Source organism: Microtus oregoni, unplaced genomic scaffold, assembly GCF_018167655.1.
Source record: "Microtus oregoni isolate MIOR12 unplaced genomic scaffold, Mior012 000134F_ref0000037, whole genome shotgun sequence".
NCBI classification, from domain to species: Eukaryota; Metazoa; Chordata; class Mammalia; order Rodentia; family Cricetidae; genus Microtus; species Microtus oregoni.
In genome coordinates, this window is record NW_024544778.1 from 1549601 (window position 1) to 1566230 (window position 16630).

The 16630-nt window shown below is 48.4% G+C and overlaps 2 protein-coding genes across 2 annotated transcripts in view; both read left to right on the plus strand.

Annotated features, from left to right (window-relative positions):
- Nucleotides 1-1391: 1391 nt before the first annotated feature.
- Nucleotides 1392-14433, plus strand: LOC121444635 (fructosamine-3-kinase). The gene is made up of 6 exons (XM_041646524.1): nt 1392-1714; nt 4025-4176; nt 6572-6663; nt 7248-7330; nt 12966-13088; nt 14033-14433. Exons 1-6 carry the CDS (start codon nt 1574-1576, stop codon nt 14369-14371), a joined length of 930 nt encoding a protein of 309 aa, XP_041502458.1. The 5' UTR covers nt 1392-1573; the 3' UTR covers nt 14372-14433.
- A 1533-nt stretch (nt 14434-15966) lies between these two features.
- The window catches only part of LOC121444590 (tubulin-specific chaperone D-like), a 148370-nt gene continuing 147706 nt past the window's right edge, over nt 15967-16630 (plus strand). The window contains exon 1 of the mRNA XM_041646431.1: nt 15967-16229. Within this exon, the coding sequence (XP_041502365.1) occupies nt 16013-16229 (217 nt within the window). The 5' untranslated portion in view covers nt 15967-16012. The remainder of the gene's footprint in view (nt 16230-16630) is intronic.

Consider the following 16630-nt stretch of genomic DNA (forward strand, 5'->3'; position numbering starts at 1 on the left):
TAAAGAACCTCAGGGAACCCAGTTTCAGTCCTGAGCCAGGACAGCCCACAAGGACCACAGGGATAGCCAGAACTGACAGGTTTTGCCCTTCTGAGGCCTGCTGGAGCTTATAAGATAGGTTCTCTGCTTGTGGTCCATACACATTATCTCTCCTGTGCTTTGAGCTTCATCTCACAGTGGCTTCACCCTTAACATGAGGGTGTCTGATCGGGGTCAGAGCTGCCGAACTTTCAGCTGGCAGGTCAGGAGGGAAACCCTGAGCCGCATGGTACAGTCAGGCTTTCGATGACACGTCGTGGGCCCTGAGACAAGGATTCAGAGGATGGAACCCAAAGCCAGATTCGGTTTAAAATATTCTGAGCTACATCCCAGCACTGGGTCAGGTGCAAGTCAACTCCTCTGTGCTTCGATTTCTTTACAGAGAAGGTGGGAAATAACTATAGGATCCTCTCACAGGACAGCTGTGGACTTAGCTGACATTCCCTCATGCCCCAGCACGCACGGAAAGTTCAGCAATGGATCACTCACCCCACTGGAGACATTATTAGTACAGGAGGGCACCAGCAGCTCATGGTGGGGGCTGGGTTTTGAGGCAGCCTCTCCTAAAACCCTTGAGGGTTACCTTGGCACAGACGGTCCCCTATACCAGTCTGTGAAGGTGTTCTCCTGTGTGTGTGTGTGTGTGTGTGTGTGTGTGCGCGCGCGTGCGTGCGCGCGCACGCTTTCGCCTCTGCCCTGTATATACATGAGCATAGTGTCTTGAAACTTCTTTCCTATCATGGCTATCCAGAGTCCCACCTACCTTGGGTGGGGCAGGCTGCTGCTATCATAACCCCCAGCACAGCTTTTATCAGCCAGCCCTGTGGCATTAAAGGTGCCCCTAGGCCTAGCTAGGGCACCCCCCCCCCCAGGACTCCACCGTACTCTGTCCAGTGAGAGCCGAGCTAAGCTTATAGCCTCTCCACTAGCTAGCTGAGTCTCCAGGCTGTGCCTTGTGTTGTAAGGATAAAGAAGCCCTGGCCCAAATCTTCCTGTAGGCCACTCCTGATCCACCCAGTTGTGCAGGGAGCACAGGGCCAAGGGTGGACCCCAGATGGTGCAGACAGATATACTGGGACTTCACATGTATGCTGTGAGGACACAAGGACACTTTCTCTCTGTCTCCCAGGCTTTACCCAACACTCAAGATTAGGTCTGCCCGTCTTGCTCCCCTGGGATGAGTCAACCTGGAATAGAAATTCCGGAATGAGCCTCGTAGGAGAGCTCTGAGAGCCTTTGCATCCCTGCTACCCCGGGTAGAGATTGTCTTGGAGAGAAATAGCTGTCTGGTAGAATTCCCCCTTCTTCCCCATCCCACCTCAGCTCTGGTGCAATAGGAGTGTGCAGCGATAGTGCGCACCCGAGTGGCCGCTAGGAGCCAGGAGGCCGCGGCGTCACTGGGTCCGGACCTTGTGATCGCCCAGCAGTAACTGTTCCCCCTCCCCGCCACTGTGTGTTCGCGCGGCGTGTTTACTTCTGGTACCCGGGTCCCCTCCTCTGTGTCATCTCCCTGCATTCTGGTCCTCTGGTCTCCATGGAGCAGCTGCTGCGCGCCGAGCTGCGCACCAAGACACTGCGGGCCTTTGGGAGCTCAGGGGCCGGCTGCATCAGCGAAGGCCGTGCCTACGACACCGACGCTGGTCCGGTGTTTGTCAAGGTCAACCGCAGGACGCAGGTGCGCTGAGGGGTGTGCAGGGTGGAATCTGGGGAGGGGGAAAGAGGAATGCACGGTTCCGGGAAGTAGTGGGGGGAATTACTTAAAAACTACCTGGTGTCCCTACCCTCCCTGAAGGGTCAGCTCCTGCAGGGAGGCTTCCTCTTAGGACTGAAGGATTTGTCTTTGATGTATAATCACTTTTTTGCTTTAAATTTCTGTAGTCATTGATCATGGAGATGAGTCTCAGCTGTAAACACCATCTGCCCACGTCTGGTCTCTGCCTTGAGCTCAGCTCCAGCATTCTGGGGAAAGACAGGAGTCCCACTGCCAGGTTAACACTATCTTCCTCACAAGCTCTGGAGTTACTAGGACACCTTAATATATTCCTGTTTAAGAATGTATGGAGCCAGGAATTGCGACACATATTTATAATCAAAGTACTTAGGAGGCTGAGGGCGGCATGTCTCAAGCCAGCTGGGCCACATGAGGAGACCCTGACTCAAAACAAAACTAACAACAACAAAAGAATATGAAAAACTATAAGACAGATGGAGAGCGTTGGCTAGAGGCCCCAAGAGCAAGCTGCTGATAGCACAGTCCGGTGCTCCCCCAGCTCTGAGGGTTTCCAGAGGTCCTATGCTCCAGATGTAGCTCTGGAAGGTGGTTCCAGTAGTTATGCTGGCTGTGGGGGAGAAGAGGATCCCAGAGCAGCCCTTTTTGGTCCCCCGATATCATTAGAGATGGTGTCAGAAATAGGATTAGCTTGCATCCTCTGTACTGTTGGGATCGCTTGGAGGTTCACCTTGGAGACATGGCTGGGGTTTGCAGATCAGATGCTCTTCCCATCCAGGATACCCAACCCTTGCCTCTTGGTCCCAAGTGCAGGTTTGCAGTTTGAGGATACCTGTCTGACGTTCCCCTTGGAAATCTGAATTAAAGGCGAAGAATTCTTTTCATGTGTGATAAAAGTGTTTTGGCTTCAAGTTTCATTTTTTAAATTAAAAACATTTCAATTATTTTTTGTATGTGTGTGTGAGAGTTCTGGCTTACACACACCATGATGCATATAGAAGTCAGTAGACAACTTTTTGGGAGTTGGTTCTGTTTTTCTGCCTTGTTTTCTGGCGCGGTCTCTCTTGTTTCTGCCCCTACAAAGCATGTTCCAGGCTAGCTGGCCTCAAAGATTCTAGGCAATTTTGCTGTCTCTGCCTCCTGTCAGGTAGCGGGAGGGCTTGGGTTACAGATGCACAGCACCACATCTGACTTCTCATGTGGGCTCTGGGGATCAAAGCTGGGTCATCAGGCTCGTGTGGTAAATGCTCTTACCTACCAGAGTCATCTATTTTTAATTTTTAAAAACCTATGATTCTAGCCAGGTGGTGATGGTGCACGCCTTTAATCCCAGCACTCGGGAGACAGAGGCAGGAGGATATCTGTGAGTTCCAGGCCAGCCTGGTCTACAGAACGGGTTCTGGGACGACCAAGGCTACACAGTGAGACCCTGTCTCAAAAAAACAAACAGCCACCCCATGATCCTATATATATAGAAGTATTCACAAACCCATTATAAATGCATTTTTTTGTGGGGTGCTGAGGATTTCATTCAGTAGTACAGCATTGCCTAGTATGCACAATCTCCTGGGCTCAGTCACCAGCACCATGAATAAATAAGTAAATAAATAAAACACATGTTTTTCACCACGGTATGAACAATATGTAAGTCTGCCTAAAAATAAAATGGGATATTTGTAGAAATAGTTTAGGAACAAGAAAGCCTCTGGGTGCCAGCAAAAGCCTTACAGGCAAGCAGGCTGTATGAGTCTTTTGTAGCTTCTCTAGTCCCTGCTAGAACTGAGCCAGGCCCTACTGACCTCCCCACTCTGCCTTCTCTGACCCAGATATGAGCCCAGGTAATTTCTCCCATGCCCAAGGCTGCCTGTTCGCACTCAGAGGCAGGAAAGAAAGCAGTGCCATGGAGGACCCAGGCCCCGCCTCGGACTTTTTGTTAGCTCACATCTGACTGTGCCTGCTCCTCCTGTCACCCCTTGTCCTCCCCTTGTGGTCTATGCATCTTCCACAGCAAGGCTTTGCCATGTGGGTCTTCACACAGACACCTTGAGTCCTGGCCTCAGGTTTGCCCTTCTTACCTGAAGGGGTCCCTTTCGCACCCTGGCTTTGAGGGGTGCGTGTGAGGTTGATTTTCAGTAATTGAAGGCACTTGGTTTTGTGGCATGTGTCGAGGGCCATGTGTCCCTTGGACTGTCTAGCAAGGCCTCTGTGAAAGTCCAGGTTATCAGAGCTGACAGTGTTCGTGGCATTTGGATGCAGGCCCGGCAGATGTTTGAGGGAGAGATGGCAAGCCTGGAGGCCCTCCGCAGCACTGGCTTGGTGCGGGTACCTAAGCCCATGAAGGTGATTGACCTGCCAGGAGGTGGGGCTGTTTTCGTGATGGAATATTTGAAGATGAAGAGCCTGAGCAGGTGAGTACATTTGTGTGGATGGGAGGGCCATGTGCAGGTGTATGGGGAGAGGGCGGGAGGGCCATGTGCAGGTGTATGGGAGAGGGAGGGAGGGCCATGTGTACATGTGTATGGGAGAGGGAGGGAGGGTCATGTGTGCACGTGTATGGGGAGAGGAGGGAGGGCCGTGTGTGCACGTGTATGGGGAGAGGGAGGGCCATGTGTGCATATTTATGGGTAGAGGGAGGGAGGGCCATGTGTGCACGTGTATGGGGAGAGGGAGGGCCATGTGTGCACGTGTATGGGGAGGGAGGGCCGTGTGTGCACATGTATGCGGAGGGAGGGCCATGTGTGCACGTGTATGGAGAGGGAGGGCCATATGTGCATGTGTATGGGAGAGGGAGGGAGGGCCATGTGCAGGTGTATGGGAGAGGAAGGGAGGGCCATGTGTGCACACTTATGGGGAGAGGAAGGGCCATGTGTGCACATTTATGGGGAGAGGGAGGGAGGGCCATGTGTGCACATAGAGACACACAGACAGGAAGAGAGAAAGACAGGGAAAGGCTGGCATAAACACAGTGAGACAGGTACAGAGGAAAGAGGCAGGGACAGACAGACACATAGACAAAAGACACAGGGAAATAGAAATAGAGAAGACAGACGAAAAAGGTGGATAGAAAGAAGTGGAGGGGGGGACACTAGGGAGTAGCGTCTGAGAGAAATGGACTGAGAGAAAGAGAAAGAGCACTAGGAAGAAGCCTCTGCTGAGCTTGCATAACTCAGTCCAGTGGCCAGAGTCTTTTTTTTTTAAAAGGTATTACTATGTACCCCTGACTGGCCTTGAACTCACTATGTAAACCAGCCTAGCCTCTGCCTTTCAAGTGCTGGGATTAAAGATGTGCGTCACCATGCCTGACTGGCTGTCAAAGTCCATGTTTTAAAGATTTACTTTTATTATACACATATGTTTGTCTACAGGTACATGCACCAAGTGCATGTCTGTGACTCCAGAGGCTAGACAAGGGTGTTGGATCTCCTGGAACTGGAATTAGAGATGTTTTTGGGCTGTCACATGGGTGCTAGGAACCTGGGTCCGATGCAGGTACTCTGAACAGATGAGCTGTTTCTTCTTTCTTCAGCTCCGGTCCCTGGAGTCCACTCTTTATTGTTCTGGTTTCTTCTTATTGGACCTGAGATCTTGAAACTGAAGCTTCTATTAATTCTTCAATTTTCATAAGAATAACAACTTGTCTTTCTCTACTAAAATTTAAAAAAAAATACTTTTTGTGTCTTGGTGTTTTGCCTGCTTGTATGTCTGTGCACCACATTGTGTACTGCCCTCAGAAGCCAGAAGAGGGGGTTGGATCCCCTCAACCTGGAGTTATAGAAGGTATGAGCCATCCGGTGGGTGCTGGAATTGAACCCAATTCCTCTGGGAATTGGGCTCTTAACGGCTGAGCCATCTCTCAAGCCCCCATTCTTAATCCATTAATCAAGACAAAGATGATTGCTGTTTGTTGTAGGAAGACCACTTGTTTGTTCCTGGCTGAGCAGCTTGAAATAACCACACAGAAACTGTATTAATTAAATCATTGCTTTGGCCCATTAGCTCTAGCTTTGTATTAGCTAATTCTTATATCTTAATTTAACCCATTTCTATTAATCTGTGTATCATCACATGGCTGTGGCTTACAGGCAAGGTTCTGGCGTCTGTCCTCTGCCATGGTTATGTGGCATTTCCTGACTCCACCTTCTTTCTCCCAGCATTCAGTTTAGTTTTCCCCGCCTAGCTCTACTTTACCCTATCACAGGCCAAGGCAGTTTCTTTATTCATTAACCAATAAAAGCAAGACATAGACAGAAGGACTTCCCACACCAGTTGTGTTTTGTTTTGTTTTGTTTTTTGTTTCATTTTGGTGAGTTCAGCTGTGATGAGTCTGCATAAAGTAAATGTATTTGACTAAGTTCCTTCCTTTGTGCTATGTAGTATATTCATCCAGTTTGGGCTGAGAGAGGCTGATCAACTATCTGGCATCCTAATCTTTTCCTCTATTACAGTCACGGATGTTCTGTGTGAAGAACAAACTCTGGTTCAGATGGCATCAGCATTTTATCAACAGGGAGTTGCCATAGCTTGCACCTCAGCATGTGACTGTGGTCCCAGGGTTTCTCTATGTTTAGTTCACATTTCTATAAGTTTAGAGCTGAGTGTTTTTTACTTACTGGCCAACATATGCTAAGATGCTACAGACATGATCACAAAGGCCATTGTGATACTTTTTTTGTTTTTTAGAAAGGGTTTATTATTTTACTTTTAAGAGTACCTTTAAGGTATTTACAACATTTCTCAAAGCAGAACATGATGACTAGTGTTATTTGTCTGCCATTTTAACTGCTGCCTTTCTTCTTTCTTTAGCCAGGCATCAAAGCTCGGAGACCAGATGGCAGATTTGCACCTTTACAACCAGAAGCTCAGGGAGAAGGCCAAGGCCCGGGAGAACACAGTGGGTCAGTTCAGTTCACCCTGGGCCTAGCCCATCAGCTCTCTTAGATGGGTCTTCGTGCTGCTTCTTGGTGGTATTTTAATAATGAGTTGAGTGGTATAGCATCTCCCTTTATAGTTCATCAAACAACTTTTTCTTTATTTGTGTGTGTGTGTGTGTGTGTGTGTGTGTGTGAGAGAGAGAGAGAGAGAGAGAGAGAGAGAGAGAGAGAGAGAGAGAGAGGAGAGACATGTTCAGGTACTTGCTGGGGTTGATCTGCCCCTGATCTTCTAGAGGTAGAGTTTCAGGTAGTTATATGTTGCTTAACCCAGGTGCTGGGGTCATCTCTCCAGCCCCAAATACACTGTGAAAATGAGATGATTAAGTAATTTTAACAAAGCTGATAAATGAGTAGAATTGGCTTCTGACCAACCCGTCCCGCAGTCTGTCCATTGGTCTAGGGTAGAAAAGCCCCGGTGAATCTATGTGCTGGCTTCCATGTGTAGTGATTTCTCAGATGACCAGTGTCTGAGCCATTTGTGTGCCTGCAGCCAGGTCTGCAGGTCATTCTCCTGAGGTCTGGTTCCCATGACAGATTTCTGTTGACAGGCTGTGGGGCTGAGGGTGCTGAGTCCCAGGGTGTGACCAAGTTTGGCTTCAACACAGTGACGTGCTGCGGCTTCATCCCACAGGTGAGTGTCTGAGTGAGGGCGTCTCTACTTAGTGATGGCCATTCTTGAGGCTCCGGTGCTTGACTGATGTCCTTCCATGAAGTGCCAGTCGCTGACCCCTTGTGTGCAACAGAGTGCCAGTTCTCCAGATACCGGAGCACTCAACCGTTGTTTCTGAAGGCAGAGTGTAGGCGGAGCTGCCTATGACAGATGTGAAGGCTACGGGAGCCAGGCTTGGTCAGACACTGCAGTCAGCTGATCGACATTCTGGGTGGGGGCATAGTGATACAAAAGACATGCTGTAGGAGGGTACCAGGCCAGTTTAAGAGTCTGAGGAGTGTGGACTGGGTAATGCCAAAGATCAAGCCCTTGTTACTCAGGTCCTTTTCCAGGGCTGCTAACATAATTGTCTTTTATTAAAATACAATTGAGATGTAACACATGTAACACAAAACTCTCCATTTTATTTTGTTTGTTTGGCTTTTCAGGACAGGGTTTCTCTGTGTAGCCCTGGCTGTCCTGGGATACCCTCTGTAGACCAGGCTGGTCTCAGACTCATAGAGATTTGCTTCCCTTCACCATGCCCAGCTAAAGCTCTCCCTTTTAAAGTGTATCGTTCAATGATTTTTAGTACAATCGCAGTGCTAATGCAAATATCACCGTTATCTTGTGTTCAAGTTCTAACCAGGCCCTTACTGCTTAGCCTCTGAGGTCAGAGGAGGTCAGGTGTGTTCAGGCAATATGTCTATGGATTCCTATGTCTCATTCCAGAATATTTTCATCACCCAATAGCAACTCCCGTTAGCAGTCATCCCCTTTTCCGCCTTCCCTTTGCACCAGCCATCACAAACTGCGCATCTCTATGCCCACTCTAGACATTTTATGTTGGCGACATTGTATAACATGTGACCTGTGTCCAGTTTCTCTCACTTACTACAGTGTTTTCAAGGTTAATCTACACTGCACGATTAATAAAAACCTCGAGAGAGAAATTGGAGTTCAACCTGAAGGTCAGAAAAGCAAAACAGTCAGCCACTGGCTCTTACCTCTTCCTCAGTCTGAAATGGCGATCCTGCCTCCAGGAATCTCAGAATGAGATTCTAGTGCTGGGATTAAAGGCCTGCACCACTACCGCCCAGTTTCTATGGCAAACTAGTGCAGCTACTGGGACCACTGCCTGGTCTGTAAGGTTGATCAGTGCGGTTGTTTTACTCTCTGAACTTCAGGCAAGCTTCATTTATTAAAGTACAAATGAGCTGGGTGGTGGTGGCAGTGCACGCCTTTAATCCCAGCACTTGGGAGGCAGAGGCAGGCAGATCTCTATGAGTTTGAGTCCAGCCTGGTCTACAAGAGCTAGTTCCAGGACAAGCCCCAAAGCTCTGGAGAAACCTTGTCTTGAAAAACCAAATAAATAAATAAATAAATAAAGTACAAATGAAGTATCACCACACAAGAGCATCATGTTTTACTACTGTATACTTGGAACATATTTTGGACTGGAACCCACAGTTTTCCCTATTATAGTCTCTCAATTGCTGTTATTATAGATGGGAGCCAACATCCCAACATTTTAAAAAGATTTATTTTTATTTATACTGTTTGTGTAAGACAGAATGAATGCCACATGTACGGGTACCCGAGGAGGTTAGAGGATGGTGTCTGATCCCTCAGAACTGAAGTTATGAGTTGTTGTGAACCATCTGATGTAGATGCTGTGAACCGAACTCCGGTCCTTTGGGAGAGCAGCAAGTACTGTTATCAGCTGAGCTGTGTCCCCACTCTCCATTCTTATTATTATGGCTGAATAACATTGTGGTCTCTTGAGTCACCATCTCAGAACCTTAGGCTTATCTCATGGGCAGTCTACCTGCCCTACACCTACCTCAGAGAAGCCATTATTAGACTATCTTTTGCTTTATTAAGGACAGAATACCTCTTGTATAAGGACCATCCCAATTTAAACCTGTTAACTGCTTGAAGGACCAACATTTTCAAATTTTTCTCTTCCTTTAAACCTTCTCTGACTAGTTGGGCTACTTTAGACAATAGTAGAGCTCCCCCTGGCATGGGCTGGAGGTGACTTGTGAGAAGACTTTTATGAAGCCCAAGGCAGACTTAGGGATCCCATCCAATAGGCAGCTATGAATCTAAGTCCCAAAACTGTACACAGAAGACTTGCCAAGATCCCCCAATCTCAGGCAAAACTGACTTTCCTGGTGTTACACACCTGGTTGCAGCTAGGGGCTAGCATGGGCTCTGTCATCACAGACAAGCATGATTTGTTGTCTTGATTTATACGTTGAGTTGAAGGGCTTCTTGTGGTGGTGGGTCTTCAAAGACTTGGCGGGTGTAGCGGTGTTTTCTCAAATATTTATGAGTTGAGAAATGAAATAGTGTCTAGAACTTGTATATGAAGCAGGGCAAGAATGGAACTGGCCAATCAGAAAGACAGAGGGTCTCTGCATTCCCTTCAGACTCTGGGACCATGAGGCAACTGTGGACGTGTCAGAAGGGCATCAGAGTCCAAGCCTGCCTACTTTGAGTAACAACAATATTGTTCTTTAGTTCTTCCAACTATCCCCAAGCTCCTGGCATCCTACTCCCTTGGTGGATTGAGTGGGCCCTTGAGAGGTGTTGCAGTTATGGTGGGAACCACTGAAGGTGGACTGTGTAGACCCTAGCGCAGTCAGTTCTGTTGGGAGTGCTAGTCCAGTTGGCCTGGGAATGTATAGGTTGTATTCCCTGCTAAGAACCTAGCAGTGTTCCAAGCATTTTGCCCCATTTGGTAATGAACTAGGTGATGTCTCTGATGTATCTTACAGAATAAGAAACTAATTGAGACTAAGTAACATTCCCAGAGACCATGAAGAGAATGGAGGAACCAGGACTTGACATATAGTCTGGCCTCAGAGATGGCTCTAACCATTACACAATGCTACCTTTCTCAGTCCTTATGCTCAGGTGGCACCTGCCTGTAGTAGCTCAGCAGAAAGGTCACATCTTTCCTTGACCTTGGGAATCTTGGCCCTTCCATCTAAGTGGCGAGACTGAACTTTGTTCCCAAAAGGAAATTGTGTTTTTTGTGACCTTGTTATATTTTCAGGTAAGAGGAGAGCCCCCAGGTACTGGGAGCCGTGGCAGGTAAATAGGAATGGTGGGATGCTGTGATGGTGGACCGCAGTGGTGGGGGCTTGCTAGGCTGGGGAAAAGGGTTCCTTTGAGGTGCACCTGGCACTAGGGAGTAAAGCCTGGGATAAATGCCTGAAGCACCCAGGAAAGACTCCAGGAAGAGGAGGACGACCAGTACTACATAGGCTGCCTGTCAGGTTCAGAATACACTCCAAAATCTCTGCTTCAGGGGTTTCTCAGAGCAGCCCTTGGAATAACCTTAGCCCATGTCTATCTCCATGGAAGCCTAGGTGACACAGATTGCACCTGTTTCAGGTGTACAGTTTGATAACATGGCCAGCCAGCCACAGATTGCTCGCTGCAGGTGAAAATGAGTACTGTACAACCTCTTCCTGTAACCTATCCCTGTTCCAGGACATCCGCAGGTCTGCTTTCCGGCACTGCAGATTTGCTTGTATTCTGTGAAGTTTTATATAAATATAATCATACAGTGTGTCCCCCTTCGCTTTTTTTCACTCTGACTTACTTCGCTCCATATAATCATTTCGATATGGTCCATGTCAAATCTTTTGAAGTTCATACATGAAATCCGTTCATGTCAAGTGTGTCCAAAGTCTATTCCAGTGTATGGAATAACCATGATCTCTGTCTATCCGTTCATCTGCTGATGGATGTCTGTTGTTCCTAGCGTGTTTTTGATAAATAAAGCTGCTATGAACCTTTGTGTAAGTCATTGTGTAAAAGTACTTTATCTTGGATGAATACAGGAGACCCGAGACAGGAAAGCCTGGGTAGCTCAGTAGGTTCTTACTTAGTTTTTGTGAAACTGCCATGTGGGGCTGAGAGTTGGTTAAGAGCACATACTGCTTTTTGGGAGGACTTGAGTTTGGTTCACAACCACCTGTCACTTCAGCTTCAGGGGATCTAATGCCCTCTCTCGTTCTTTGTAGGTCCCACACATCCGTGGCACACTCTCACAGATCTGTGGCACACTCTCACTGATCCGTGGCACATGCTCACAGATCCGTGGCACACGCTCACAGATCCGTGGCATACGCTCACAGATCCGTGGCACACTCTCACTGATCCGTGGCACATGCTCACAGATCCGTGGCACACTCTCACTGATCCGTGGCATACTCTCACAGATCAGTGGCACACTCTCACAGATCTGTGGCCCACGCTCACAGATCCGTGGCACACGCTCACAGATCCGTGGCACACGCTCACAGATCTGTGGCATACGCTCACAGATCCGTGGCACACTCTCACAGATCCGTGGCACACTCTCACTGATCCGTGGCACACGCTCACAGATCTGTGGCATACTCTCACAGATCAGTGGCATATACACACAGATCCATGGCACACTCTCACAGATCTGTGGCATACTCTCACAGATCCGTGGCATACTCTCACAGATCCGTGGCACACTCTCACAGATCCATGGCATACTCTCACAGATCCGTGGCATACTCTCACAGATCAGTGGCACACTCTCACAGATCCGTGGCACACTCACACAGAGATACACACACATAAAATTTAAAAATAGATTTAAAAAATAACACAAAGCTGCTCATGCTTCCAAAGAGGTTGTACCAGTTTACAGTCTCATCAGTTCATATAAGAATTCCATTTTTTTCTACTCTTATCTACACTGGATGTTTTCTGTAGTTGTTTTCAGTTGAAACTGGAGAAAAGCGTTCACTCTGAGATTCCATTTTGTATTTCTGTCATGACTGGTGGATGATGTGGAATAAGCATATGTGGGCACGCACATGTGTTAACTGTATGTCTTCTTTAGCATATGTGGGTGTGCACATTTGATAACTGTATGTCTTCTTTAGCATGTGTAGACATGCACATTTGATAACTGTATGTCTTCTTTAGCATATGTGGACACTCACATTTGATAACTATGTCTTCTTTAGCATGTGTAGACATGCACATTTGATAACTGTATGTCTTCTTTAGCATATGTGGACACTCACATTTGATAACTGTATGTCTTCTTTAGCATGTGTAGACGTGCACATTTGATAACTGTATGTCTTCTTTAGCATATGTGGACACTCACATTTGATAACTGTATGTCTTCTTTAGCATGTGTAGACGTGCACATTTGATAACTGTATGTCTTATTTTCCTTTCCCTTCTTGAGACAGGGTCTCACTATATAATCCTGTCTGACTTGGGAGTTGAATGTAGACCAGGCTGGCTTTGAGCTTGCTATAGTCCTCCTACCTGAGCCTCCCAAGGGCTGAGGTTACAGCTGTGGATCACTATGCCTGGAAAAAGCCAATTATTATTTTTTTAAAATTGAGTCAGAGATGGTGTACGCCTGCAATCCCAGAAGTTTGGAAAGCGGAGGCAGAAGTAGAAATTCTTAAACATCCTTAACTACATAGCATGAGGGCCTGGGTGCAGGTCCCTGGCCCTGCTGTGAAAATGCTGGGCACCGTGCCATGTACCTGCAATTGCGTATACTGTAGTCACAGTGCTGGCTTCTCCTCTTATTGCTCAGGTGAATGAATGGCAGGATGACTGGCCAACCTTTTTCACACAACACCGGCTCCAAGCACAGCTGAACCTCATTGAAAGGGACTATGCTGACCGAGAGACACAAGAACTGTGGTCAAGACTACAGGTGGGCATACGGCTTCTCTCGAAAGAGGCTGTCTCTCATGAGCCCACCACATGCATGTGGGGGCCTCTCAGGACTGAGTCAGAGTTGGGATGGTCAAGTTGTGGGTACATCAGCCATCACTTTCTCACCCCGTAGGTGGGGGAGGGATGAGACAGACCCTTGGCTCATAGATTTCACTCATTTTATTTGTCCACTCTTAACCTCAGCTTTTTTTCCTCTGCCAAAGACCCGATGTGCCACCCTTAGTGAAAATATGCATTCCTGCATGACTTGTTTCAAAATATATTCCAAATTATTAGAAACACAGTTCATCTATCAGTCTAGGGCAATGATTCTCAGCCTGTGGGTCGTCATCCCTGGGGATCAAACGACCCTTCCACAGGGGTCACATACCACATATCCTGCATATAAGATATTTACATTACAAGCATATCAGATATTTACATTACAAGCATATCAGATATTTACATTACAATTCATAACAGTAGCAAAATTATAGTTATGAAGTAGCAACAACATAATTTTATGGTTAGCAGTCACCACAACATGAGGAACTGTGTTAGAGGGTTAAAGCATTAGGAAGGCTGAGAACCACTGGTTTAGGGTAAACATGCATCAAAGTAATGTTATTTAACAGAAAAGATTCGGGTACATATGTACAATAAACTAAAAACACAGCTCAGAGGGTAGGTACCAAACTGGTTCATAGTCTACAGCATAAAACTAACTTCTGAGATTTCCCATAAAGCTTTTTGACTCATTTGGTTAGTTCCCAGAAAGCTAGGCAAAGCTGCATTCCTGAATCAGGTGAGCCTTTTCACTGGACCCGACAGATTTTTTGGTTGGACTCTAGATGAATCCATGTCTCTCTGCTCTAGTTCCAAGCTCCAGATAATGAACCCATGAGCCTCTGAGTCCCACATTTCCAATACTTTCTCTTCTAGGTGAAGATCCCAGACCTGTTCTCTGGTGTAGAGATTGTCCCCGCCCTGCTCCATGGAGACCTCTGGTCTGGCAATGTGGCTGAGGATGACCAGGGGCCCATTATTTACGATCCAGCTTCCTTCTATGGCCATTCTGAGTTTGAACTGGCAATCGCACTGATGTTTGGGGGGTTCCCCAGATCCTTCTTCACTGCCTACCACCAGAAGATCCCCAAGGCTCCAGGGTTCGACAAGCGCCTGCTGCTCTATCAGCTCTTCAACTACCTAAACCACTGGAACCACTTTGGGAGGGAGTATAGAAGCCCATCCTTGGGCGTGATGAGGAAGCTGCTCAGGTAGCAGAGGGCTGGGACCCAATAAAAAGTCAAATCGGGACCCTGACTGGGCTAATTTGGAGTTGGCCTCCAACAAATTCATCAAGAATGGGCTGTGAGGCTGCAGCAGTGCTGACAGAGGGGGCTGTGTATGTAGCTCCTGCTGATGCTGGCATCTGATACAGCATCACTGTTCCCAGCAAGTTCCCACCTCAGCGGCTGCAGCCCCAAGTGCCACAGTTGGGTAGGAAGGACCACCCCCACCATGACTCTGGTCATTCAGTTGCAATCGCCACTGGACCCTCTCCAGTACCTCACTTTTTTTCCTACTTTTTTTTTAGACATTATTTTGTGTGTATGTGTGTTCAAATGTGTGTGTATAGGTTAGAGTACAAACCTTGTGTTTTCTCTTCTTCCACTATGTGGGAACCAAACTTGTAGGTTATCCACAACATATCCAAGAAGACTGCTCTGACATGGATTTAAGCCAATAGAAACTCTTTATTAGCCAGCCAGTAACTACAGCAGTTTGGAATCTCAGCATAGCATTGAGTCTTTCTCAGGGTGAGCTTTTTGTTTGTTTTGTTTTTCAAGACAGGGTTTCTCTGTGTTGCTTTGGAGCCAGTCCTGGAACTAGCTCTTGTAGACCAGGCTGGCCTCAAACTCACAGAGATCCGCCTGCCTCTGCCTCCCAAGTGCTGGGATTAAAGGCGTGCGCCACCACCACCCGGCTCAGGGTGAGCTTTTAAGCGCAAAAACCATATCCTGGACTGATATATTTTATTTAACAAGAACAGTTAGTTGGTCAGAAGCGGAACTACAGAAGCCAAAGAAAGCAAGGTTAGTACATTTAGAGACTCCTAGAACTATGTATTTTGATGGGTTAGGTTTTTGTTTTCAGTTTAACTGGTGGGTGTTGTCTACATGCTGAGTTTTATAGTCTGAACGGTACTTCCACCATGGAAAGAAAGCCTGGGGCTCTATTACACACTCGGAGTTCTGAGACTTAGTGCGGGAGATTTTATCCACTAAACTATCTCATCCCTTCACCACCCCACTTTCCAGTGAGATCTATTATGTTGGTGAGCGCAGGGCCAGCAGTGTGCAGCCCACACCCCTTGTCAGGGCTGCCTTGGGCGGCCAGCATTGTTCCGATGATTAAAATGTCATCGCAAATGCCTTCATCCTGGAACAACATCTCTCTCACAAACCCTATAGTCTCCCATACTCTTATAGCACATCGTAGGCGCTCTGACATCGTCACCCAGTTCTCATCCCCCCTCCCCTGCGTTCAGACACCTCCCCTCCACTCAGGCCCTTTCCACGCAGCTTTCCTGCAAAAAACCTCGGTTCCGCCCCGATCTTAAATCCTCCGTGTCCAGACGCTCCGCCCCCAGCCCGCCTCCAATCACCCAAATCCATCCCTCGCCTAACTCAGATCTGCCCACAACTCAGACCACGCTCTCCGCGGCCCCTCCCCTGCCGGGCTCCACCCACTCCCAGTCGAGGCTGGAGAAGCCTCCCTCATCCTAGTACCGCTCTGTGCACCGAGCCGGCTTCGCGCGAGCTGTTTTGTCGGCTGGCGCTCCCTGTAGGGCGGGTCGAAGGTCTCGGGGCGGAGCTGGCGTCTCTCGTGGGGCGCCTCCTTTCTCTCCCGGTTGCCGGTATGGTTCTGACGGAAGCCGCTGGCGGAATGGTCCTGAGCGATGAGCCGGCTGCGACCACTGCCGCCGAGGAGGAGGAGGTGGAGGATGACGCGCTCTCCAGCGGCGCCGCCCTGGAAGCGTTCGGCGAGAGCGCGGAGACCCGCGCGCTGCTCGGCAGCCTGCCTGCGGTGCACGGCGAGCGCGCGGCCCGGGAGGTGGCGGAGGAGCGATTCCGCGGTGCGCGCGGGGCCCCGAGTTGCTGTCCTGCAGTCATTGCAGCTGGGAGGAAGGGACCTGGGGAGCCATACCTCCTGCCTGTCCTGTGTTGCCCGGGAGCGAGCAAAACACACTTGGTTCTTGTCTGCGAGCTGGGAGGGAGCGAGCAGGATTGCCGAGAGCAAAGCTGCCACCTACGGGCGCTTGTGGCTTGGGGCGTGTGCTCCTCTGGGGCTCCGCTGTGAGGCCATTGGCTCTTCAACCTAAGAGCGCCAGGTTTAACTAGGACCTCGGCTGCAGGCAGGGCAGGAGAGTGGACAATGCCATTAGGTTCCTTGAGTGGTTCCACATTCTCCACGTCTGGGTAGACCTTTGCAGTCGTCTATAATGGATACTGTCTGTCATAGTTTTTTGTCAAGTTG